We start from the raw sequence: 25,216 nt of genomic DNA on the forward strand, positions 1-25,216 counted from the left end.
TCTCTCTCTCTCTCTCTCTCTCTCTCTCTCTCTCTCTCTCTCTCTCTTCCTCCCTTCTTCCCTCCCTCAAATCTTTGTGTGACCCTCTGGGCTTTATTAGGTTTATCAAAAACATGGTGGCCTTACCTTACCAGCTGCTACACCACTGAAGAAAATGTATCTTCCCTCCCCTGGCAACTATTAACTGCCTATAAACCCTCAGGCAGGGATAGAACCTGGTGAGCCCCTACACCCTTTTTTTGGTTTTGCTTTTTCTGTTTTTAACTCACTAACTAGCCAAGGATGCTCTAGTCTCTGTCCTCCAAGTGCTGAGATTACAGGTTTTGCTTTTTCTGTTTTTAACTCACTAACTAGCCAAGGATGCTCTAGTCTCTGTCCTCCAAGTGCTGAGATTACAGGTTTTGCTTTTTCTGTTTTTAACTCACTAACTAGCCAAGGATGCTCTAGTCTCTGTCCTCCAAGTGCTGAGATTACAGGTTTTGCTTTTTCTGTTTTTAACTCACTAACTAGCCAAGGATGCTCTAGTCTCTGTCCTCCAAGTGCTGAGATTACAGGTATGTGCCATGCCTTAGTCATAAAAGCGTTCCTTTTAGAGAGATAGTTCAGTGCATAAAACCCTTAGTATACAGCTCTGAGAGCCAGAGTCCTTATTCCCAAAACGATGTAAAAGCTGGCCAGGCACAGCAGCCGCCCATAATCTCCACATTCAGGAAGCAACGATGGAGGGGCCTTGGGGTAAGCAGGCTAGCTAGACTACCTAGGATGGGTAAGCAGTGGGTTCAGTTAAAGACCCCTGCCTCAGTAAAGTGGAATGAGAGAGAGGAAAACATGGGACATCTCTGTGAGTATACAGTGCACCATACACTGTGCACACACTGTACACACACGTGTAAAAAAAAATAAATCGATGAAATGAATTTCACTTAAATCAGAGTAAGCTTGGGATGGGTCTGAGGTCATCTGTGCTTTTGTCTACCAACACTGAAGAATTCTGGGGCTTTCTTCCTCTTGTTGGTTTGGAAACCCCCCTCCACCAAGCCCCCGAAAAAGGCACAGGTTAGCCATAAATTCTGCATGGTCCTGGGCTGAGGTCTGTCTTCTCTGAAGGCCTTAGCCACAGCAGGCCCTTAGCCCGGGTTTGGAATCCCCTGCACCTCGCTCACAGTTTGTCTTGAGGAACTGTTCGTTTTCTTCCTTATAGTCCTGACTTAGCTTCTGGAGCAGGTCTGGGGCTTTTAGATAGAGATGTAGCTTCCACATAGCAACGGCCTTCATATTGCTGTATTGGCATGGATCCCTAGGAATCCCCTGGGGGGACAAGGGGACACAGATGGTGTCAGTGAAACCAGACTGGACCCTTTACTTCCAAACTGCCCATTTGACCAGATTCCAGATACCTGTAATCTCAGCACTCATAAAGCTAAAGCATAAAGATTGTGAATTCAAGGCTAGCCTGGGCTATTTAGCCAGATGCTGTTCTAAACACATGTACAAAAGATACATTTCCACTTAAGTTTTGCTTTTTTAGGTTTAACAATGACTTTTCATAGTGTAAAACATATTTGGAAACAATCAAGGTCTTCATAATAATTTTGTGCAATTGTTCAATCTAGAATAATTTCATAATGATTAGGAAACAAAAATTAATTGATCTTTTGTGTTGCAGTAAGGGAGATAGGGTGACTTAATATAAGGGTTCTTTCTTAGGCTAAACATATGTGAGACAGAGAGATGGGTGTTCAAGGAGAAAAAAAAAATAGGTAAAAGCCGGGCAGTGGTGGTGCACGCCTTTAATCCCAGCACTTGGGGGGCAGAGGCAGGTAGATTTCTGAGTTCATGGCCAGCCTGGTCTACAGAGTGAGTTCCAGGACAGCCAGGGCTACACAGAGAAACCCTGTCTCAAAGGAAAAAAAAATAGGTAAAGTATCCAAGTCTTTTGTTGCTCCTGGTGGTGGTGGGGTTTTGAGGTAGGATCTTTTATGTAGCCCAGATGCCCATTGAACTCCTCCAGAACCTCCTTCCCCAGCTTCCCCAGAGCTAGAATGAACAGGCTTGTACTTCCATGACCAGAAAGGTATCCAACTCTTGTGTTTGTGTGTAGGGTCATATAAGCACATATGTTTTCATGTATGAACTCGCATGAGTATAGATATGTGTGGATGCCCACGGTTAATATCAGGAACCTCCCTTGATTGTTCTTCTGCCTTCTTCATGGAGCCCAGGTCTGTCAATTAAACCAATTTAGCTAGTGCTGCCCAATGCATTCTGGGCATCCCCTGGCCTGGCCACCGCAGGCTGGAACTGCAGGTTAGCTTCCACGCTCTACTGACATTTAGTAGGTTCTGTAGATCCAAACTCCAGTCTTCCTCCTTTCATGGCCAGTGCCTTAACTGCTCAGCCATCTCCCTAGCCATGGTCTTATTTTCAAATGTCAATATTTAACATAAGGGGCCAACGAAATGGTTCAGAGAGGAAAGGTGCTTGCTGCCAGGCCTAACACCTTGAGTTCAATTCCCTGAATCCACATGGTGGAAGGCAAGAACATGCTACCACTACGCTCATACCATGGGGTGTTCAGGTACAACATATGTACACACTGTACAAAATAAAAATTTAAAACATTAATAGTACATTGGAACAAATCTTTGGCAGCTATTTAAATTTAAAATGGAAGTTTTGAATGGTGTAAAGGGAGAATATAGCTAGAATCCACGAACAGCTGGTTTGCCTGAGTTTGAAAAGTTTTATAGGAGACACAACCATACTCATTTCCTTTCCCATTACCTGTGGCTCCATTCAGGCCACAAAGATAAGTAATATCAGTAACCATAGATATTGCTAAAGCTAAAACAGTTACTCTCACTGGGCATGGTGGTACACTTCTGTAATCCCAAATCTCAGGAGAATGAGGCAAATGTATCCAAGTAACAATTAACAAGGTAACAAGTAACAATTGTATTCAATTAACTTTATATTGAACTATAGTGGCAAAAGTACCCTAATCATTAAACATAAATTTCAGTGAATTTTCCTGATTGAACAGACTCATGTAAATTGCACCCCATGAGACAATAAAATATTCCCAACACTCCAAAATTCTATTTCTGGGTAGACATGAAAAAAAATCTATTCACCCCAGACAGAGAATCAATGACAGACCAAAATAAATACCACCAAAGTCCAGCTTGATGAACCAATGGCTTTTACTAGGATGACTTACTGGAGTGTGGGTAAAGAGTTAGTTACAGGAGCAGAAATGACTCAAGGCTGCATCAACACAAATCCTCCCCAGCAAGGGTGACAGCTCATGAAAACTGGAAATCTAGATCTTGACTGATCTCTGCTTTTCCTGGTAGTTACCAGCTGCCACCAGGCCTGGAGACTGGGAGCCACTTGGTGAAAGGAAAGACCCAACTCCCAAAAGCTGTCTTCTGACATGTACACACACACACACACACACATCAATAAATACAATTTCAAAGTTTTAAGTATATCACTGATGGGGGTGGACCTGAGTTCTGATCTCTAGCACCCACATAAAAAGTCAGGTATGGGGCACACACGTATAACCCCAGAGCTGAAAGGAAGAGACAGAAGGATCCCAGGGCTTTCTAGCCAGCCTGTATAGCCAAATAGCTGAGCTTCAGGTTTTTCCAGACACTCTGTCTCAAGAAACAAGGTAGAGAGAGAGAGACAGAGGAAGACATCTAGACAACTATGTCCTTCACATGTGCACACATGATTGCACACCTCCCCCACGCACCACATATAAATAGCAGTTTCTCAAAATTTCTTGTGGCAATGAAGCAGAAAGAGTTTGAGTTCCTTTTTGTACTCAAGTTTTAGATAACCCACATTAACCTCCAGTTTGGTATTTTGCAAATGCAAATCAGCTAGGTGCGGCCAGCACACACTTTTAATCCCAGCCCTCTGAGGCAAAAGCAGACAGATCTCTATGAGTTTGAGGCCAGTCAAGACTACAGAGTGTGACCCTGTCTCATAATAAATAAATTATATTATAGAATAGAATAAATAATATAGTAAATTAATAAAATGCAAATCAGCTCTCTAGTGCCCTAGGAGGTTTTAGATGCAACATGATCACGAGGCATGTGAAGACCTAATTCTTTTTCTTTTCTTTACAGAAAAGTTTCACTTTAAGTCATGGATGAAACAGGTCAGTGGCCAACTTCTTCTTTTGAAGTTTCCTTGTCACAAAGCTTCCAGTTAACAAACTAAATTGTATCAGATTTGAGACAGAAGAGCACTTTTCTAACCTTGCTCTGTCTGTCCTGGGTCTTTCCATGATTCAAACTGACCAAATTCTAGGAAGGATACAGTGAAGTGAACTTCCAAATAGTGTTGCCCAGTGATGAGCCTGGCAGAAGCCTTCCATGACTTCTCCTCATTGTTGGCGTTTGTATTCAGAGCACTTTGCACTGTGGCTGCAGAGACTATTGAGGACATCAGTATGTACAGGTTTGAAAATGGTAGGTCAGCCATACACTTGGCTCAGCAGTGAGTCATGGTATCTGCAGGCCACCTACTCTTGGCAGGTCTCCTCACTGGGGTCACCTGAACTCGTAACTGGCCACAGGTCCCTGGAGGTAAAGGATTGCTTTGTAACTTCCTGATATTGGCAGTAGAGAACAAGAACAGAGTCCCCATTTGACTGCAGATCTGTCCTGAGATACTGGCAGAATGGAAACCTCCATTGGCTGGGGATTCAGCTCGGTAGGTAGCATGCTTGCCTAGCATGCACACAACTCTGCTTTGATCTCCAACACCATGTAATCCAGGCATGGTGACACATGCCTGTAATCCCAGCATTTGAAGGATAAGAGGTAGGATAGAAATCTTAGATGTTCCTGATCATTTTATCTAGGGACATTTGAAATCAGCCTACATACATAACACCCTGGAAGAGTCTTGGATCGGAGGAGAGGGCGTGGGGGAAATCTCTAAAACCACCTTTTCTCAGGACTTGACTGCTGGTGTGTTTTGTTTTAGCATCAAAAGACATACAGCTCCGAGGAGTACAACCACAGGCTACAGATGTTTGCCAACAACTGGAGGAGGATTCATGCCCACAACCAGAGGAACCACACATTTAAAAGTACTGGGAGAAGCTCCGTTTCCTCCAGGCATCTGAGAGAAGGAGGGGCAGGAACACCTCTAGATCTGGAAAGAAAATGATTAGTGGCATAGGCTGGTAAAAAAGATCCACTCTGGGCTAACGGTCATAGAGAGCAGAGACTCAGAATCAGAAGATGCCTTGGGCGAATCTCAGATTCTGTACAAGACATAAACGTAGACAGTACTGGTAACCTGTGGGAATACTGAAGTTTACAAAAGATTCTAGAGAAGCCCTGCCCCCATACCTCCCACCCTCCCACTCCCCACTGAGGGTACAGCTCACACAACCAAGATCTGTCTGGGTCGCTGTGAGGCCTTGCTTCTCAGACTGCTCTGAGCAGTCTCTAGAGTCATCCAGCTTCACTCCTGGTGAGGGTCACTAGAAACACAGCTAGCCTGATCACTGCAGCTGCTGAGGAATGATGGCAGCCCAGCTAAAGGGACTCTGGGCAGCAAGCAGGAACTGAAAGGAAAACAGAAGTTCTGTCTTTTTCTGTCTGGTACTAGCTTATGACCTTGGAGCAGGGGCTGACTTGGGTTGAAGTGGAACTGGCAAGTGTTGTACTGGCTGGGTTGCACTGAACACTGGGTACAGTGCCGGTGGCAAGACACCTGCACAGATATGGCCGCTCTTTACCTAGGGGTTCATCAGCCTCATGGTGGGTGCCTAGCTACACCTCAGATCTACTTCATCCACCAGGAACCCTGGGGTGTGTCTGCCCGAACTTCTCAGAGGCACGATATCAGTTGACCTTGCTATATTATTAAATCATATAAAATATAGAATTTTATAGAAGCCAAGTTGTACCGGCTATAAATAGAACATGGGTGAATGGGCATTCTCGTTTGTTTGTGTTGTTTATCAGCGATTCACTACGACCCCTGATTTCACTGTGGCTTTGTTTGGTTTGGTTTCCCTTTTCTTTTTCAGTGGCATTGAACCAGTTTTCAGATATGAGCTTTGCTGAGATAAAACACAAATACCTCTGGTCAGAGCCTCAGGTTAGTGTAGTTCATTGTAAATAATTCTGGGTCTTTCCACTCAAACCTGTGAAATAAACACTAGGCCTGCATGTGGTTTGTCCAGCTAGATTCAGCCGTGGGTATCCCCAGCCATGCCTGTAGGTGTATAAGTGTCCCTGAATTCTGTGTGGGAGCAGTAGCATCCATCTCTCAACAGCCCCTCACTCCAGGGCTCTGGCCCATACAACATGAACCTGGAATCTAGAAGTAGCAGATAAAATCCAGGAGCCCACTTAAAAATGAATTTTGATAGGCTTTTTTTTTTTTTTAACATCCCAACTGCAGTTTCCTCTCCCCCCTCCTCCCACACACCCTCCACCTCCCCTTTCCCTGAACCCCAATCCATTCCTCTGTTCCTCTTCAGAAAAGGGTAGATCTTCCATGAATATCAACCAGCCATGGCGTATCAAGTTGCAATAAGTCTATGGCCTGGATCTTAATATGTAACCAAGGCTAACCTTGAACTCTTGATCCTCCTGCATCTACTTCAAAAGTGCTCAGTGGATGACAACATTTCTCATTCCCTTTTGTATATGTGTGTGTGTGTGCATGTGTACTTGAATGTGTGCAGTATATGCATGTGCTTGGCTGATGGATATGTGTATGACGAATGTGTGTGTTGTATTCGAGTATGTGGTATATGCATGTGTGTGGTGGATATACCTGTGTGGTAGTTGCCTGTGTTGATGCGTGTGTGAGTGTCCTTGCCTACACCCCAACATGTGCACGTGAGAGGCCATGGTTAGCATCCCTGTCTTACTTCAATGCTCTCCACCTTATTTTTTATGTATTTAGGTGCACATGTATATGTGTCTGTGCATATGTGTATATGCCATATGTATGTGGGTGCCCATGGAGGCCAGAAGATGAAAGTATTGGATCCCTGGAAGTTGAAGAAGTTATAGCCATTAGCCATCTAATGTGGGTACTGGGAACCAAACCTGGGTCCTCTGGAAGAACAGCCAAGGCCCTCAGCTGCTGAGTGCTGAGCCATCTCTCCAGTACCTTCACCATTTTTTTTTTCCAGACAAGGTCTCATTTTGCAGCCCTAGCTGACCTCAGACTCTTTATGTAAACTAGGCTGGCCTTGAACTCACAGAGACTGCCTCTGCCTCCTGAGTGCTAGGATTAAAGGTGTGAGCCACAACCACCACACTTCCACCACAACCTGGAGCTCACCCATTCAGCTAGACTCTGACCAAGTCCCCAGGATCTGCCTGTCTCCTGCCCCACCCCCAGCACTAGGGTCACAAAGTCACATAGCTGTGAGGACCTAGGTCCTCATTTGTGGACAACAAACACTTTGCCCACTGAACCATCTCCCCAGACCTCTCATTCCCTTTCAACAATTACATTTTGATTACAGTTTCCTTGAAAATAATGTTATTGGGTCGTTTCAGAATTGTTCAGCCACCAAAAGTAACTACCTCCGTGGTACTGGCCCCTACCCCTCCTCCATGGACTGGCGGAAGAAAGGAAATGTTGTTTCAGCGGTGAAAAATCAGGTATGGTATGGCATGGCAGTCCCCACATTCTCCTCCCAAAAGAGCCACGCTGTCAGACTTCATTCTAGAATAGAGAACTCAGATGCTCACAGCACCTCTGCAAGCATATCCTGACCCCCTGCCTTTTCCCTTCATCTCTCTAGTTCTCTCCTCTGCAAAGCTCAGTGTGTCATTGCTTTGAGGTTCCCACACTGGTGGGCAGAGCTGTGTCTGGAGGGCATATTCACTGACTCCCTCTACTCTGTTTCCTCTAGGGGGCCTGTGGCAGCTGCTGGACTTTCTCCACCACGGGGGCCCTAGAGTCCGCCGTGGCTATTGCCAGTGGGAAAATGCTGTCTTTGGTAAGAAGTCAGCCATAGGCCATCTCCTACAGTCCACTTCTCACCACTGGGCTTGGGCCTTCGGGCTCCTTCATGGTGTCAGCCAAGAGTTCTATTTCCATTGAGTTCTAGTTCTATTGGATCTCATGGTCCCAACCTTGATGACAATTTAGCCTGAGAAGCTCAGCTAACATTTTCCCAAAAAGAATGAGAGTGAAGAAAGGCCCCAAGGGCTCCTTCGTGAGTCAATGTGGGTATCCATACTCCTCAGTTTTTCAGCCTGGTACTTTACCAACAGGAGTTCTGGACAGCACTGCCTAGGAGATACCTGTTCTAGGAGATATGCCCTTTCCCATGCTTTGTTATCTTCATGCAAGGGAGAGCTGTCTATTCACTAATCCCCAAGGGAAGGATCCAACAAGTGACAGAACTGTCCCAATGTATAGGGAAGAGGGAAGTCAGGAGTGATGGGGCAGTGGCTCTGGACCTGACCCCTCTCCCTCTGGCATAGTACCATAGATGCACCATTTGTACTGTGTATACCTCTACAGGACAAGTGCTCATTAGGAAGGAGGGCCTATTTGTGCCTTGCCACCTGCTTGGCAGCCAGGTCATTTTGAGCCCCTCCCAACATGTACCAGCTGCAGGGCAGACACTCTGGGATATTCTGAGATCATACAGGGTCATCACCACACAACACTAATTAGGCCACAAATGTAATTGAGCTAGTGAATGCTGATGCTTTACAGCAGCGCCCCCAGGGCCTCTCAGCCATCTTCTCACGGGGTCTGTGCTTCTTCCTCTAGGCTGAGCAGCAGCTGGTAGATTGTGCCCAGGACTTCAATAATCATGGCTGCAAAGGGTATGTTCAGGAGGGGGAGCACCCACCCCTTCTCATCTCCCTCACTTTCTGCTGTTTGATTTAGTAGTTGCTAGAGTCATGAAATCCCATCAACCCCGTGGGTAGTGATTTCACAGATGAAGGTTTGGGGCTAAGAGTCCAGCCTCTTTCCAAGATGTCACCCAGCCCCGTGCTCAGCATGGTCAGCCTCACTAGACACCAAAGCCTCAGGACAAGTGGCCAAAAGAATTAACAGAGAAAGAAACACACCTCTCTCCAAGCTCCAGATTCACACATGGAGAACTGATGGGCCCTTAGACACGTTCCCTGAAGCTGTTCTGTGCCAGCTTCCTGGTCATCCTCTTAGTTACTAGGAAGTAGCTCCCATTTTCACAGTGACACTTATCCTCCCTTTGTCCATGTGAGCTGACCTCTGAGAGTTTTGTGCAGTTAGACAGGTTTCTGGGCATATAACATGCAGAAAATGTCCCCTAGGGTCTTCAAGGGCATATTCTCAGCCTTGACTTCCCATCAGACCCACTTGCCCTCATCACTCCTCGGTGGGACATCTCCTGTGCCATCTTCTCTGGCAGCAGTGACTATCAGAGTCTCTGGCAGAAAGCCATGCTCTAACCTGCGTCCAGGAATCCATCCTGGCCTGATGCTACAGCCTGCCAGGATGCTCACTTACCCCTCACTTTTTCTCTTTCTTCTGTCCGTCTTTGGACTGCCCATGCATGCCTCGGCGTGCTGGAGTCCTACCATCTTTTTAAGTCTGTTTGCTCTGGTTCATGATATTACTGCCATTTTCTTTTCAAGTTCCAGTTCCCACCATATGCCCCTGTGGACCTAGGTGCAGGTGATCCAAGAGATAGTAGAACACACAGCGATAACATTCCTTGGAGTTGAATAAGCCATGCACAAGCATGCCATAGGTCCGGTGTCGATACAGGTTATAGGGAGAAAGAGCAAAGGCTGGACAGCGTTGGGTCTGCTGAGTGATCTGTTGGTTGGTTCATTGGTTCATTGGTGGGAGGTAGTAAGATGAGAAAGACTGACCTTTAGAACCTTTGAAGTCTGAATTCAGACTGTGGCCTGGGCATGGTAGTAGCTACCACCTGGGGCTGACATGAGGGGTCAGGCAGGCTGTCTGTGGAACACTAGCCATGAGGATGCCTGGAACACATGGCATCGTGGAGATAGTGACTCTTTCAGCCTCCCTGAGGGGCTGTCTGCTTCTCCTGTCCCAGAGGGGCACTCGTGGCTCATGCAGATACCAGTGGCTGAGACCAGGGGTACATTGCTGATCTCTCAAAAACCTCTGCCACTGGAATATGCCCTACCAAGACCCCAGTGATCTGGACAAGGGCAAACATCACCAAGCTCTAGAGCTGATACCTAGTCCTGTCTGTGAGGCCAGGCCCAGAAGGATTTGTGTGTGTGTCCTTCTTTCAGAGGTCTCCCCAGCCAGGCTTTCGAGTACATCCTGTACAACAAGGGCATCATGGCAGAAGACAGCTACCCATACATTGGCGAGGTAACTGTGGGTGGCCTCAGCTGTGTCTCCTCTCCATTTCACCCTTATCCTCCTCCACCCTGCGGCCATTCAAATTGGGAGCCTTGGTGGTGCTTGCTAGTACTCTCTGCTCTTACCAGGGACCTCTTGTCGCTCCTGCTTCTGTGGCAGCAACTCTCTTTCGTGAATGCCCTTCTTCAGGACCCTCAAACCTCAACTCATATTGCCATTCCTTTGTGATTCCACTGGTCTACCCTGTGTCCACCTCCATCCAGAATTGGGCCTCTTCATCAGGAAACACCTATCTGCACTCACCCTGGGCCTCTCTGACCAGCTCAACCTATATACCTACCTTGGTCAGAGAACTCTGGAGATTCCTGGGATCTGCTTCACCCCCACAAGGCCAAGTCCTTCCCATTATTATACCCATCAATTCCTGGCTCCCACAAACCACATCCCTTTCCCCCAATTTCTGTCTGGTGACTTAATCTCTGCCTGCCTCTGGTCGGCACTGTTTCCTGGATTGTCCTTCCAACCCTGCTACCTAGGGTTCAACTCAACGTCTCTTTCTTGATTTCCTTGGGCTGCTGGCTCAGGTCCTTCCTTGGGCTCTGACCAAGCACTATGTGTATGTCCAAGTCTGCGCAGAAGTATCTCCTGCTCCTTTAAGGACAAGGATACTTCTAAGTCCCTCTGGAGTGCCATTGTCAGCAAGCCCATGGTGCATGCAGGCTGCTTAGAAAATGCTGTAAACGTTCATGGGGAGAATGTGACCTCAGCTGAAGGCTAAGCATCTCTAATCTGTATTCTCTATTTCACCCCAAACAGGATGGTCAGTGCAGATTCAACCCAAAAGAAGCTGTTGCATTCGTCAAGAATGTTGTCAACATCACACTCGTGAGTCCTGCGTCCATCTCTAGCTAGGGAGCGTGTTCTGCTATGGAAGCCACAAGAGCAGCTCTTCTTAGCAGCTTGTCATGGAGGGAGGAGTCTGGGTTACTGCTGACCATGAAGGCTGTGTGGTGAAAGACAAGAAGGAATCATAGGGTGACAGGGGATGCTCTGGGTTCTGAGTTACAAGTCTATAGGGGGCTTTGTGCCTATGGGTCTGTTTTCTTGTCTAAAATGCAAATGATAATCGCCACCATCCCCCTAGCACAGTGGTTCTCAACCTTCCTAATACTGCAACCCTTTAATACAGTTCCTCGTGTTGTGGTGACCCCCAACCATAAAGCTATCCATATGCTACTTCATAACTGTAATTTTGCTACTGGTATTAATCATAATGTAAATATCTGATATGTGACTTCTATGAAGGGATCAGTCACTCAACAGCACCCCCTCCCTAGAGGGGAAGAGACCCACAGGTTGAGAACCATTGCACTAGAGGCTGGCCCAGGCAAGTCAGCATGTGGGAAGGTGAGAAGCATGAACTTGTCAGTCAGGTCAGGCTAGGATTGGCTGCCACACACCTCACCTTGAGTACCTGGGCAAACATTCAGTTTTCCCAGTAAGATATTAGTAGATGCCTGCTAATGCCAACTAGGGTACCAACAACAGACCAAAATAATCACATTGTACCCAAGCCTAGCCTGGTGAACCTGTGAATTTGCTGAACTTACTTACAGGAATTGAGTAACCTCAAAAACAGCTGTATCATCAAAATGCCCCTTTCTAGAGAAGATAACTTCTCATAGCTGCACAGATAGCCTAGACCACCTCTTGTGTACACTAGATCCTGCGGAGACCACATGAAGCTGGGACAGAGTTTATATAGCTTTGACAGAGACTTAGAGGGGGAGGAGGTATCTGGAACCACAGGTGAGAGTCTCATGAACCTCCCTTCCCCTACTCATGAGGGAACATCATCAAGTCAAATCTTACTGAGTTTCATCAGGGCCACTCTAAGATGGTAATGCCTGTTATACTTGAAGGACAGCATTCCTGAGCACACAGTCATACCCTGCTTTTCCAAGAGAACATGTGAGCATGCATGAGCGGGTGGCCTCATGAGTCTGGTAGGCATGGGCTCACTCAGGGAGGAGTGTATACGACGTGAGAAACCAGGGTGTGTGCAGATGTGATGTGCAGATACGGGGCCGTGTGCCACAAACATGTACTGTACGTAATGACAGTAGCTGCCATCCAATTGAAGGCCATGCCAGGCTCTCCAGAGCAATAGCAGTCTGGAGTGATTAGAGGCAGTATAAAGCCACCTGATAGGCACCATCTCCAAATAACCTACACCAGGGATGTGGTGATTACCTCCATTTGATGAGAAAAGTCTCAGAGGAGCTTAAAAACTGTGCCCAGGAGCTAGGAGGTGGGGCTGGATTTGAACTGAGGAATGTCATTCCAGAACTGACATTTGCCATCTCAGCAACACAGCCCATTTCCTCCAATAGAGATATATCATCTCCTGAAAAGAAACCCTGTTTTTTTAACACACCCACCAAGACTGGCCCTCTGGATCACTGTACTCCACCAGAAGTGAAGCACTCAAAAGTTACCTTATGTTTGGTTCCCAGGAAGATACGTCAGGAGCACAAGCAGAGCCCCAGAGAGCAGGCCAAGAACTCTCAGACAGGATAGGGGACAGCAGTAGAAACAGTGCCAGCCACCAAAGTTCTTGCCCTAATGCAGCAGGCCTCTGTGATCTCCTGTGCTCCCAAAAAATGTAGCAGTACTTGGAAGGAACCCATTGCCTGAGTGAGGACACACCCAGTTCTGCACTGTTTCCTCCTGTGCTTTACTTCCCTGCTCTGAGTGCTGGCCTCAACTCACTGAATCTCCAGAATCATTTCCACTCCTAAGCATCTCATTACCATGACTCCCTCTGTTTTTCCCAACTGGGGTGCTTTAAAACATAAAGTGTGGGAATCACCCACTCTGCCCTGGAGGGGACTTTCGAGGTCTACCAGGTGCTTCTGGCTGCTGCTGTCCTCCTGCCTCTAAGAAGCTACCATAACTCTCCCTTGGCTTCCCCTGTCAGTCCTACTCAGAAGGCTCAAAGCCTTGACTAGTCTTGTTTCTACCCCGGTATAGTTATTATCTATTTGTGGGTCTGTAAGATCTGTGTTCCGCCAGTGAGGCCCCCTAGATTGTCTTCCTGGATGAGGAGTATTGGGAGCTGAAGCAAGAGCATCACACTCATATCTGCATCTTCCGTAGGATGGCCTCAGTGGTCAGTTGTGACTGAGAGAATGAATGGCTGAGCTGTGTGTGAGACAAAAGAGAGATTCCCAGACACTCAGAAAGGGAGGGCAAAGGCCAAAGCCACAAGGGAGCTAGTTTGGTTTGGGAGGAAGAGCTATAAGCCAGATAAAAATCCAAATGAGCCAGGCAGTGATGGCACACGCCTTTAATCCCAGAACTTGGGAGGCAGAGGCAGGCGGATTTCTGAGTTCGAGGCCAGCCTGGTCTACAGAATGAGTTCCAGGACAGCCAGGGCTACACAGAGAAACCCTGTCTCAAAAAAAAAAAAAAAATCCAAATGAGGTGTAGCTTAGTCACAAAACACTTGCTTAACATGCACAAGATTTAATGTTGGGAATCTTGGGTTTGGTCCACCAACAAAAGCAAGGCATAGAACCATACATAAGTGTAGAACACTTGCCTGACATGTTTTGTCCCTGTCACTCTGTTTATTTTTACTTTTTATCTTGTTTTGAGACAGTTTGTTACATAGCTCTGGCTGTTATGAAATCCAATATGTAGACAAGAGTGGTCTTGAACTCAGAGGTCCACCTGCTTCTGCCTCCCAAGTGCTAGGATTAAAGGTGTGTGCCATCATGCCCAGGGTTTGTTTGTTTGTTTTTTTGTTTTTTTTTTTTTTTGGTTTTTCGACAGGATTTCTCTGTATAGCTCTGGCTGTCCTGGAACTCATTCTGTAGACCAGGCTGGCCTCGAACTCAGAAATCCGCCTGCCTCTGCCTCCCAAGTGCTGGGATTAAAGGCGTGTGCCACCACTGTCCAGCAATCATGCCCAGTTTTAAAAGGTTTTTAAGAGATATAATTTACCCAAGCCAGGCATGGTAGTACAAGCCTGTAATCCCAACAGTTGAGAGATGGAGCAGGAAGACTGTCCAAAGTTATACTCAGCTACGAAACAAGTTTGAGGCCAGCCTGGACCACATACTACCTTATCTCAGAAAACAACAAAATTCAATGCAAAATGTGCTAGCACTCTGCCTAAGAGCATTACTGCTAAGTGCCAGGGACTATTGTTCCTCATGGTTACCTGCACAGCTCTGGAACTCTAGTCCCTGCCTTCAGACAACAGGCTGTAAACGTGGAGGAGAGGTGGGAGATGCCTGCATGTCTGTCAGCCCTTCTTTATGTCCACAGAATGACGAAGCTGCAATGGTAGAGGCTGTGGCTCTATACAACCCTATAAGCTTTGCCTTTGAGGTGACTGAAGATTTTATGATGTATAAAAGTGGTGTCTACTCCAGGTAAGTCAAGGCGGGGGGGGGGGGGAGTCAGAGGAGACTAGATAAGACCGGGTGGACCTCCTCAAACCCAGCACATGGCTTCTGCCTTAACCTAGACTCCTAATTAGACGACATTTTGAATTAGAGTATGTTCCCTCTATTTGTCTTCTTGCAGCTCTGAGTGTCAGGGACCAAGTCTCTATGCCAGCAAAGAAAAGAGGTAGTGAAGGATGCCACAGACCCAGCCATGATAGTGAAATCATGACTAAGACCAAATTCCATGTCCCAGAGCTCTGTGGTCATTTACAGAAGTGCTACATCCAGTCAGATATTTGAAGACGGGGTTGGAGATGTAGCTCATTTGGTGCGTGCTTGCCGAGCAGGCAGCACAGACTGGAGTGTGTCCCTAGCAACACACAAATGGGGTGTGATAGTACACATCTAACATTCAATCACTGAGGAGCCAGAAGCAGGAGAATCAGAAGCTCAGGGTAATCCTTCGCTATATAGTGAGCTAAGGCTAGTCTGGTCAGCATGAGACCCTGTCTCAAAAAAGGAAAAGGAAAGTAGCTGTTTTCAGACACCAGAATTCTGTGCAAGAGAATTCACTATCTGGTTCTTCAAGAAGACATAGAGAGACCTTAGCCCCCAGAGCCTCATGGGTAGTAGATAGTTGCTGTATTGATGAGCTATGTCATGTCCCCTCCCCCGTAGCATGTCTAATATGGGATTTCTTGTGTCCACGCTCCCTAGGCTGCCTGTTTGGCAACAGGAATATGTGCAGCAAGGAATCTCTCTAGCTACTCCCCTGCTCTCCATGTTGTTCTCTAGTCACCCATAGAATGTCCATGTTCTTCCGGGCTTTGCCCTCAGCCCTCTATGGAGTTGTTAGATACAACCATAAATCCACTGCCAACTATTTGATAAGGACATCCATGGCCCACCAAGCCCCTTCCAAGTATTAGACCCATGCTTAGATCTGAGTATTATTAGACCCTGACAATTCAGTTGGGTGGCCATGGAGACCTCCAACCCCGTGCTCCTCCTGCCCCAGTGCTCCTTGAAGACCTACCTTTGTGTCTGTTAGCAGACCCACATCCCTGATGCTGAGAGGCTAGAGCCACAACAGGCTGCTCGCTCACTCTCCTACCTACTCCAGCCCATCATTGGCTTGCTCCCGACATCTCTTACAATAGACATCCTGGCCCCTCCTCCATTTGGACCCAGAATACTTCTGAAGTGTTTTTCTGGCCATGAAAATTTCTCTAAGGGTATATATTCATGTGAGTGTGCCCAAGTGTGCATGCATATGCACATGAAGCCTAGAAGTCAGCGTAACTATGTAAGTGCACATGCACTTGTATGTGTATGTATGTGGAGGCCAGAAGTCAATCTAAGGTGTCTTCCCTAATGACTTTACTTTTTGAGACAGTCTCTCACTAGATCTAGTGCTCAATGGTTGAGTTGGTCTAGCTGGCAAATGAGCTCCGGGAATCTGTCTGTCTCCACTTCCCAAGCACAAAAGTAAGCTGGCTTTTTACATGTATGCGGGAATCTGAACTCCAATCCTCAAGACTTGTGTGGCACACACCTTTACTCCCTGAGCCATCTCCCTAGCCACCCCCCCCCCGTTACCCAGGGCCTTAGCTTGTCTTTGGTGATCTTGCTCCCCTCCTCTTCCTCTGCACAGGTCTGTCATTGACCTCCTTTGTCTCTTCTCACCCTGCCCATACTCCCTCACCCTCCCTCAGCGGAGCCATGAGGAAGGGATACAGTATAGCCCCTGCTCCTCAAGGACTCTTCACTTCTCACCCACTCGTTCAGGTTCTGCTCCTTGGGGCTTCTATCCCCTACTTCAGTGGCATTACATTAATAACAGCTTCTTTGCCCAACTGCCCCCTACCAAACAAAGCTTGCTAAGAGCAGAGTGGGTCCTACTGTCTGTACTCCAGCACCTTGCCTCCTGTATGCGACTCATACTGGTGACAGCTCCAAGTCCATTTAATTTCTGTATGCCCTTGGGGATCTCTTTTCTTTCTTTCTTTCTCCTCCTCCTCCTCCTCCTCCTCCTCCTCCTCCTCCTCCTCCTCTTCCTCCTCTTCCCTTCCTCCCTCCCTCCCTTCCTTTCTCTTTCCTTTTAAGACAGGGTTTTCTCTCTGTAGCCCAGGCTGGCCTCAAACTCACAGAGATCTGCCTGCCTCTGTCTCTAGCGTGCTAGGAATAAAGACTTAGGCCACCTTTCTTTCCATGTCCATTGAATCAACATGCGGCCACTGTAGTCTGTCTTTGAAGTCCTGGATTTCTTCATGGACACTAAAGGGCAAGCCTACATATTTGTCATAAGTACAAGGTAGTTTCTCAAGGAACGCAGAGGCAACAGCAGTGGGTTGGATTCTAGTTGGGCACTGTTGCCTACAGAAGTGCAGCCCAGGCTCCTCCCCTTGCTGGGAATCAAAAGTGTGCACTGTGGAGTGTGGCCAGTACCATATGGAAACTACTAAAACAGAAGGGTTGCAAACTGATGAGACTCATCCTCTCCCCTCATGGCTGAGCCATAGCTGATTGATACCCAACACACCACCCTGCCTCCAGTGGGAAACATCTCTGCAGCACTAGAGTCTTTGCTTGTGACAGTCCTGACCTTTATCCCCACTATACTACAAGCCTTTATAAATTTCATTTTCATTTCCAGTAAATCCTGTCATAAAACTCCAGATACAGTAAACCATGCAGTCCTGGCTGTTGGCTATGGAGAACAGAATGGATTACTCTACTGGATTGTGAAAAACTCTTGGGGCACCCAGTGGGGGAACGATGGGTAAGCACATGTTGCTAATGTCTGGAGGTGCTCCATGGTGGGAGACATCACTACCTCAAAGTTAAAGATTCCAAAGAGTTGGACAGCAAACTCTAGCCAGGCCAAGGAAAGGGAAACATTAGAATGGAACCTTCACATGGCAAGACCGTTAGCAAGACCTCCCTCATAGGATCCTAGGTCCTAACAAGTCTGCAGGGTACAGGACACTAACTGGCTTAATAAGGTCTCTAAATGAATGTAACAGGCAGACCTCAACATCTTGCTGGGACAAAACCAACAGCCCTTCCTTTGAGATGGATCAAGAGACAGACAGACACACCTGAAAAGGAGAGATTCTTTTTTCTGGAAGTCATACTGGCTGTTAGATAGCTATGTGAAGACCCAGACAGCAGGAGGAGGGAGCCTCCATCAATTCTGGAGAGAAGTAGGATACACAAGAATAAAAAGAAATTAGTTACAAAGTGAGGGCCAGTCATTTCCTGCTGATAAGATTAACCTGTGGTAGCTGTTCTGTGAAGAAATACAGAGAGCCTAACCTCTCAAGTCAAGTCTTGGTTCACACCAAAACATTCCAGAAAGTTCTGAGGTACAGATGCTACTAGTCAGTCTTCAATCCCTTCTCTCTGCCCAGGTATTTCCTTATTGAGCGTGGGAAGAACATGTGTGGTCTGGCTGCCTGTGCCTCCTACCCCATCCCTCAGGTGTAAGCCACAGCTGCACAGCTAACTAGTTGGCAGACTAGTTGGAGGAACTGGTCCTTCGACAAGAATGCCGCCCTGGAGAAAATTGTGCGGAAGTGTAGATGCCTAAAGGAAGTAAGGAAGAACTTGACCAGCAACAAGCCCACCCATGTGACACCATCACCAGCCATAAGCTTTGAATGTGGTTTTTAAATGATCCAAACCCACATGGACCTAAAATCGTCTCTCTCTCAAGCTCTCTTCACGTAGTGAGAGCTGCAATGGTTACCCTTTCTATGTTGTCTATTCAATAAACACACAGTGAATACCTCCCCAGGCTGGGCCTAGGCCTCTAACTGACATTCTTTCTATTCCATCTCTCTGGACAGAAAAAGCATCACTAGCTGGGAGTATGGTGGGGGTGCTGGTGCCAGCCAGATGGAGATCCCAGAAGGAAGAGCAGGTTTAGAGATTCTGCTGTTTCCAAACCCCTAGGAGGAAGAATGGAGCAAATGGGCCAGGATGTGGCAGAGCCGGGGCAGCTCCCAAATCTCGTAAGTCCCTGTGGCTTCTGCTGTCACTGGCTCCCAGTAGGGGTGGCCCATGGCTTCCTCAGCAGGCCCTTCTTTGGACAGCCCTTCTGCCCCTGTCCTCTGCACAGCATCCCCTCTTCCATGAAGCTACTCTGCAGGCCTCTCAGCTCCAGGGGCTTGTCTACATACAGCTGTAGGCTGCTCTTTCAGTATATAAAGCTATCATGTTACTTGGGCCGCTTGAGAGCTAAAAACTTAATTGGAACAAAATGCTGCTGACAAAATGTGGCAAGTGCAATTGTAGTTTAATCTGTGAGAAAATACTAACAAGACACTACAACTCTTAAGCCGACACACACACATCATCAGCTAGGTGGCAAGCCCTGGTGGTACAGATGAATCAAATTCAAGGCCTGCAGGGGTCACTTAGTAAGACCCTGTCTCAAAAATTCAAAAAAGGACTCGTGGGAGTGGCCACATGTGCTTTCAAGCCAGTGTTCGGGGATTAAAACCGGTGGATTCACAAACAGCATGCTCAGACTCAGTGAGAGATGACTGTCTCAAAAAATAAGATTGTGGGCCAGAATGATGGCTCAGCAGTTAAGAGTACTGGCTTCCCTTCCAGAGGACCAGACCCCCAAAAACAGGTCAGAACCCTCTGTAACTCTTCCAGCATCCACCCCTATTGCAGGTCAAACCCATCTCTAACTCCAGTTCTAGGATCTGATGCCCTCTTCTGGCCTCCAAGGGCATTGCACGCATGTGGTACACAAGTATTCAGACAAAACACACACAAAAATAATTTTAAAAAATGAAACATGGGGCTGGGGAGATGGCTCAGTGGTTAAGAGCACTGGTTGTTCTTCCATAGGACCTGCGTTCAATTCCCAGCAACCACATGGTGGCTCACAGCCATCTGTAATGGGATCTGATTCCCTCTTCTGGTGTACATGAGAACAGAGCACTCATAGACATTAAATAAATAAATCTTTAAAAAAGATACATGGTACATAAAAAAAATAAATAAATAATATAGAAGGTACCTAATGTGCCCTGGTGGCCTCAGCACACAAGTGTACCCAACACACATGTGTACATACGTGATATACATACATGTGCACACACACACACAAGACTATGTATGTCAATGTACTTGTCAAGTACTTGGCAAGACTGTGTGAGGCCCTGAGTTTAATCCCTACTGCCAACACATACACAAAGACCTAAACATGATTAGATAAAATTTTGTTATAGTTAAAAAAGAACATGAAATAAAAGTATAATTTCTAAGTATATTAAAAACTCCCAAATCAATGGATAGTGGTATGAAAAGAATCCCACTGAGGGCAGATAATAGCAACAAGGTCCAACAACTGCTCAATATGAACCTGAAATCTAGCTACCATGCTTGCCTATCATTCATGAGGCTGTGGGTTCGATCCCCAGCTCCATGGAAAAGTAAAACAAGTGAAAATAAAACTAAAGAGAAGAGCTCAGAAAATGGCTAATTTTTAATCAGATAAACTAAAAATTTAACAAAATCAGGAAAACAGAACTATATAACAAAATGGTGTCTAAGACTAACTACCCAAAGTGTTATATGAAGAAAACTATTAAATTATAAAAAAACTCGGGTGTGGTGACAAACACTGTTAGTCCCAACACTTAACACGGTTCACTGTGAGTGTGGGGCCAGCCTGGTATTATATAGCATGTTCTAGGCAAGACAAGACTAACAGGGGCAGCTCCATCTCAAAAAACCAATACCAACAAAATTATGAAACACCCTAAAGGAGTACAGAGCATAGTATATTCTCAAGTGATAAGATTAATATAAATTGATCTTTGCTAGAAATAGAAATATAAGTTTAGTACATTTTCAACTAAAATCTCAAAAAATAAATAGATTCTGTTTACCTGGGGAAAGAGTGAAGAGTGTTTAAATTTTACTGGGTTTTAGTCAATTTTAAAATATTCATTTTGGGGACTGAAGAGGTACATCAGTAGTTAAGGAGCACTGAATGATCTTGCAGAGGACCCAGACTCAATCCCCAGCAACCACATGGCAGCTCATAACTTATCTGTAACTCCAAAATCTAACATCTTCACACATACATACATGCAGGCAAAACATCAATACACATAAATTTAAAAAAAAAATAGAAAAAGATACTTACTTCGGATGTGCATGCATGCACACGAGGTCAGGGGACAGCTTGTAGGTACCTTGCCTTCTACAATGGAGGGTCTTTGTCTCCCACTCTGGTCGCTAGACTTGGCCAAAGCAAGTGCCCTTACCTCTTCAGCCACCTCACCAGCCCCAAGATAAAATTTATTTTTATAAACTAGTGAGAAGAAATTGTTTTTGAGTTAAAAAAAAACTTTTAAAATACTCATTAAGGTAATACATAATTTAAGGGTAACTAACCACAAAGAATCTTTAAAAAAATGGGAAATCAAGACATCAGTATCAGAAGACAGATTTTTTTTTTCTTTTTGAGATAAGAGTCTCACTGTGTAGTTAGCTAGCTAGCACTAGGTGGCCTGAAACTCCCTATGTAGACCAGGCTGCCTCTTCCTCTTGAGTGCTGGGATTAAAGGTGTAAACTATCAGCCTGGCCTATGTTTTTTTTTTTTTTACTATTCAATAAAAGGTGTCATAAAGTCACAATTAAACCAATTTAATTTAAACTCTCACTACCATGTACTTTCAAAACACTCTTGTAGCTGGGCAGTGGTGGTGCACGCCTTTAATCTCAGCACTTGGGAGGCAGAGGCAGGCAGATTTCTGAGTTCGAGGCCAGCCTGGTCTACAGAGTGAGTTCCAGGACAGCCAGGGCTACACAGAGAAACCCTGTCTTAAAACAACAACAACGAAACACTGTTGTAACCATTTTAAGTTTACAAAGATCTGGCTGTGGTATTGTACCTTTGTCACAATTAGTATACCAGTACAAAACATGATTATATTCTAATTGAGTCCTTCCAATTTTTTGATGTGACTTTTAAAAAACCATTAATGTGACTTTTAAAACACCACTAACATTTGGGTGGGGATATAGCTCAATGACACAGTACATTTGTAGTATGCAAGTCTCAATCATTGCGCGCGCGCGCACACAGACAGACACACACACACACACACAGACACACGAGGGGTGGGGGAGACAGAGAATTTTTATTATTAAAAAAAAAGAACCTCAATGAACTAGGAATAGACATCAAGCTGATAAAAGACCTCTAAGAAAAACCCATGGCTAATATATAAATGGTGAAATACAGAATACAGGGACAAGACAGGAATTGGCTCTCACCTGCTTTGTTCAATACAGATTGTATATTGTGGTGATTTGAATAAGGTTGGCCCAGGGAGTGGCAGTATTAGGTGTTGCTTTGTTGGAAAAGTGTGCCTTGGAGGAAGTGTGTCACTGTGGGGGTGGGCTTTGAGACCTTCCTTCAAGCTTCCTGGAAGTCAATCTTCTAGCTATGCTTCCCACCATAATGATAATGGATTGTACCTCTGAACCTATAAGCCAGCCCCAATTAAATGTTGTCCTTTGTAAAAGTTGCCATGGTCATGGTGTCTGTTCACAGCAATGAAACCCTAAGACATATATATAGCCTGGGCAATCAGATAAGAGAATCGTAGAACAGGTATTCATATTAAAAGAAGCAAAACTATTCTATCCATAGATGGTACCTTATATACACTAAACCCTAAGGACACTTCTAAGAGCTAAAAAATGAAAATTCATCCTGAAGGCTTTTGTATAATAAAGTGAAAATTCCAACAGGATTTGCAAGACATCGGTGGTCTAGCATCTGAAAAAAAGTTCTCGGCAAGATCCCCCTTTTATTTTTTATTTACATTTTTACATGTAATTAAGCTTTTAATTATATTTTTATTTGAGAAGGGGCAAGGGGACATGCACATTGCCACAAAGCATATACACAGATCAGAGGACCACCCTCAGGAGTCTGTTCTCTTCCTCCTCCACCTCAAGGCTCTTGGGAATCCTTTACTTACTACTGGGCTATCTCACTGTCCCTTTAAATTTTGTATTGCATTTTTTTAAATGTGTGCATGTATGTATGTGTAGACATGCAGATACCACAATGTATTATTAAAGTCAAAGGACAACTTGTGAGAGTTGGTTCTCTCCTACTTTCATGTGGGCCCTGGGGATCGAACTGATCATCAGGTTGTTGGTGGCAAGCACTTTTACCCACTGAGCCACCTTGTCATCCCCCAAAATGCCCCATTTGAGATGACAGATGATGTAGCTCAAGGTAGAATGCTTCATTAGCATGGTAAGGCCCTAAGTGTCATCCTTAGCATTGAAAAAAAAGCAAACCAAAACACTTTTGCAGTAAATAGCTATATTCCTACAGATGTGGAAATATACAAAACCCCTTCAGTATCTGTCTTCTCATTGCTACAACACAATGCCTAGACTCTTACAGACTGTAGCAATCAAAAATCATGATTATAAAACCTGGCAGTGTTACGTGATGATCTAGTCATTAAGATCACGGGCAGGTCTTGCAGAGGACCTGGGCTCAATTTCTGGTAGTCACATGATGGCTCAGAAACATCTAGAATTCCAGTTTTAAGGGATCCCACACCCTCCTCTGGCTTCCATGGGCACCAGGTGCCTACACAGGGGACATACATACATGCTAATGAAACACTCATATACAAAACAAAAATTTGGTTGTTTTTAATGGAGGCCACAGGTACCAGTGGGAAAGTTTGCTAAATGAAAATTGCCTTCTAAATTATCTATATTTAGGTTGCGGGAGAGATGGCTTAGCAGCTAAGAGCACTGGCTGCTCATCTAGAGGACCCAGGTTCAATTCCCAGGACCCATATGGTAGTTCACAGCTGTCTATAACTCAGTTGAAGAGCACTGTCTATACATACACGAAGGCAAAACGCCAATGCACATAAAATCATTTAAAAGATTAACAAAAAAATATGTTCATGCCCATAAATTACCGCTGTCAGCTTTGGTTAGAGAAACTTTCTTGCAGAGGGCAATAGTGACTTTAGGCTCATAAATGGTCATGGTGTTAAAATGAACTGCTGAGGCTCTGCCCTATTTTCACCCCTCCTAAGAGTTGTGAACACTGCAGAAGAGGGCGTGTAAAGGATGTAAGAGCTGGGGGAGGGATAGAATGTCATGTCTTTTGTAAATAATATGGCCACTGCACCTAGAAACAGTTGTATTGTGTGTTCCATCATGGAGGGTGGGGCTTAGGAGGCCCCACACACCTTGAGGTTTTACAACAGTGGTTCTCGACCTTCCTTAATGCTGCAACACTTCAATGCATTTCCTCATGTTGTGGTAACCAAGAAATTATTCTATTTCACAACTAATTTTGTTAGTTATGAGTTGTAATGTAAATATGTAATGTACAGGATATTTGATGTGTGACACCCGTCAGGAGTTAAAACCTACAGGTTAAGAACTGATGTTCTACAGGCAGGTAATGTTGCTGGGCAAGCCACTGATAAACTGTCCATGCTCCTGAAAACCCTTCACCCATGTTGCTATAAGCCATCATATTATATTCATCAGGTGTCACACACACACACACACACACACACACACACACACACACACTCTCTCACATGTCCACACAGGCTTTAAGTACTTAGGATTTCCCAACTAATCAATATCTTCATGAGGTAGGTAACTTGTTCTCACTCTGACTTCAGGCAGGAGCAGCGCATCTGAATGACAACATAACCCATTTCTTCTTTCCTTTGTTGGGGTTCTACCAGTGATTAATTCAAGTTGACCTTGAACCCTGATATTTCATCCAGTAAGATCTACATCTGTCCCTTATACTTGAATCTTCTAACTTCTTTGACCAATAAAAAATTAAAACAAAACAAAGCAAAAGCCAGGATCCTAACAACCCAGGTTTGATGCCCAGGATCCACTTATGGAAGAAGAGAAACAACTCCTGCAGGTTTTCTTCTGACTTGTGTGAGTGCTCAAAATTTTAAAAAATAATACATTTGCCTAGTGCTGGGCCAAGAGTTGGATTGTGCCTGCAACCTTGCTAAGGCAGGAATGCTATCACTGGAGATACCAACTCAAGACCAGCTTGGGCAACCCTGTCAGAAGAGGGAGGAGAAGAAAGCAGGAGAAAGAAGAAAAAGGAAAGGGGAGTGGGGGGTGTGTGGAGGAGGACTTACCTAGCAGCTAGTTTCCTTTGGAACCCTTGTTGAGGAGTTCTGAGTAAGAAGCTCAGCTTTCACCCGAAGCTGGCACACCATGGTTTGAGAAGCCCCAAGAAGAAGATACTGTGAGGAATCGTGCAGTACAGAAGAATCACTTGTAATATGCAGAAGACACACACACACACACACACACACACACACACACACACACACACACA

The 25,216-nt window shown here is 45.4% G+C and overlaps 1 protein-coding gene across 1 annotated transcript in view; it reads left to right on the forward strand.

Moving 5' to 3' along the window:
* The window catches only part of Ctsh (cathepsin H), a 19,995-nt gene extending 1,386 nt beyond the window's left edge, over positions 1 to 18,609 (forward strand). The window contains exons 2-12 of the mRNA XM_028758923.1: positions 4,146 to 4,177; positions 5,011 to 5,116; positions 6,068 to 6,138; positions 7,560 to 7,664; positions 7,919 to 8,005; positions 8,791 to 8,846; positions 10,281 to 10,362; positions 11,170 to 11,238; positions 14,689 to 14,795; positions 17,467 to 17,592; positions 18,224 to 18,609. Coding sequence (XP_028614756.1) covers positions 4,146 to 4,177; positions 5,011 to 5,116; positions 6,068 to 6,138; positions 7,560 to 7,664; positions 7,919 to 8,005; positions 8,791 to 8,846; positions 10,281 to 10,362; positions 11,170 to 11,238; positions 14,689 to 14,795; positions 17,467 to 17,592; positions 18,224 to 18,299 — 917 coding nt within the window. The 3' untranslated portion in view covers positions 18,300 to 18,609. The remainder of the gene's footprint in view (positions 1 to 4,145; positions 4,178 to 5,010; positions 5,117 to 6,067; positions 6,139 to 7,559; positions 7,665 to 7,918; positions 8,006 to 8,790; positions 8,847 to 10,280; positions 10,363 to 11,169; positions 11,239 to 14,688; positions 14,796 to 17,466; positions 17,593 to 18,223) is intronic.
* Positions 18,610 to 25,216: the final 6,607 nt, after the last annotated feature.

This window comes from Grammomys surdaster, unplaced genomic scaffold (genome assembly GCF_004785775.1).
Source record: "Grammomys surdaster isolate TR1022 unplaced genomic scaffold, NIH_TR_1.0 126248, whole genome shotgun sequence".
Lineage (NCBI taxonomy): Eukaryota > Metazoa > Chordata > Mammalia > Rodentia > Muridae > Grammomys > Grammomys surdaster.